Source organism: Tupaia chinensis, unplaced genomic scaffold (assembly GCF_000334495.1).
Source record: "Tupaia chinensis unplaced genomic scaffold, TupChi_1.0 Scaffold149011_1, whole genome shotgun sequence".
Classification (NCBI taxonomy): domain Eukaryota; kingdom Metazoa; phylum Chordata; class Mammalia; order Scandentia; family Tupaiidae; genus Tupaia; species Tupaia belangeri.
The window spans coordinates 383,866-384,726 of NW_006208857.1; the positions used below are offsets into that span (position 1 = coordinate 383,866).

Below are 861 nucleotides of genomic sequence, written 5' to 3' on the forward strand. Positions count from 1 at the left end.
GCTATTGGCTAAGAGGCGGCCATATGGAGGTGGCGGGGGGCCCTGGCTCCACACAGCCTGGGATGGAAGCGAAGGCTGAGTGTACTTGGGTGGCTGATTGGAGACGGACAGGCTGGTAGGGGGAGGGAAGGAATGGGGATAACTGGGCAAGGCCTGGGAGGCAGGGTACTGGGAGGCTGAGGAAGAAGTGGAAGAGGAGGCCGCTGCAGAGCTACTGCCAGCGGAGGAGTAGGGATACCTCATGGGCGGAGCTGGGGCAGAGGAGGAGGAGGCAGGGGGCAGGGGGTGGGGAGAGGGGGCCACAGTTGGGCCCTTCTCTGGGCCAGGAGGAAGTCCACCCATACCTTGCCCCATGGCGTGGGGAGAGGCCAGATGCCCAGGGAGCGGCTGGGCCCCCAGGCCAGGAGGAGAGGCTGATGCATTGTTAAGGGGTCTCAGGGCAGGTGGGGGGGGCAGGTTTGGCGTCACGTGGGGGAAGGTGGCCGGGGGTGGGCCAGAGGGCAGGTTCCCAGCACCCACTGGCGTGTTGGGTGGTTTTGATGGGGGTGCACCTCCAGCCCCAGAGCTTGATATTGAAATGGGAGTTGTTGGTGGGGGGTGCTGCTTGCCCCCACTAGGGGCCCCCACTGAAGAGGCAGCTCCTCCCCCTTTGGGGCCCATTGGGGGTCCAGACAAAACTCCACCAGCCCCTCCAGGGTAGAGCTGTGGGTGAGGGGGAGGGGCCCCAGGAGGAGCCTGGAACATTCGAGATGGAGGTGGCTCCATGGGAGCATGATATCCAGAAGGTGTCACAGAAGGATGGGGTTCAAAGCCAGGCTCTGGCTGTCGGGGGTTGCTGTCTGGGGGGGCAGGGGAGGGCGG

At 65.0% G+C, this 861-nt stretch overlaps 1 protein-coding gene across 2 annotated transcripts in view; it reads right to left on the reverse strand.

The window, feature by feature from the left end:
- ATN1 (atrophin 1) overlaps nt 1-861 on the reverse strand; it is a 7,610-nt gene that overhangs the window by 4,396 nt on the left and 2,353 nt on the right. For both annotated transcript variants that reach the window (XM_027769218.1, XM_027769219.1), the window contains exon 5: nt 1-861. This exon is cut by the window's right edge and continues 4 nt beyond it. In XM_027769218.1, coding sequence (XP_027625019.1) covers nt 1-861 — 861 coding nt within the window.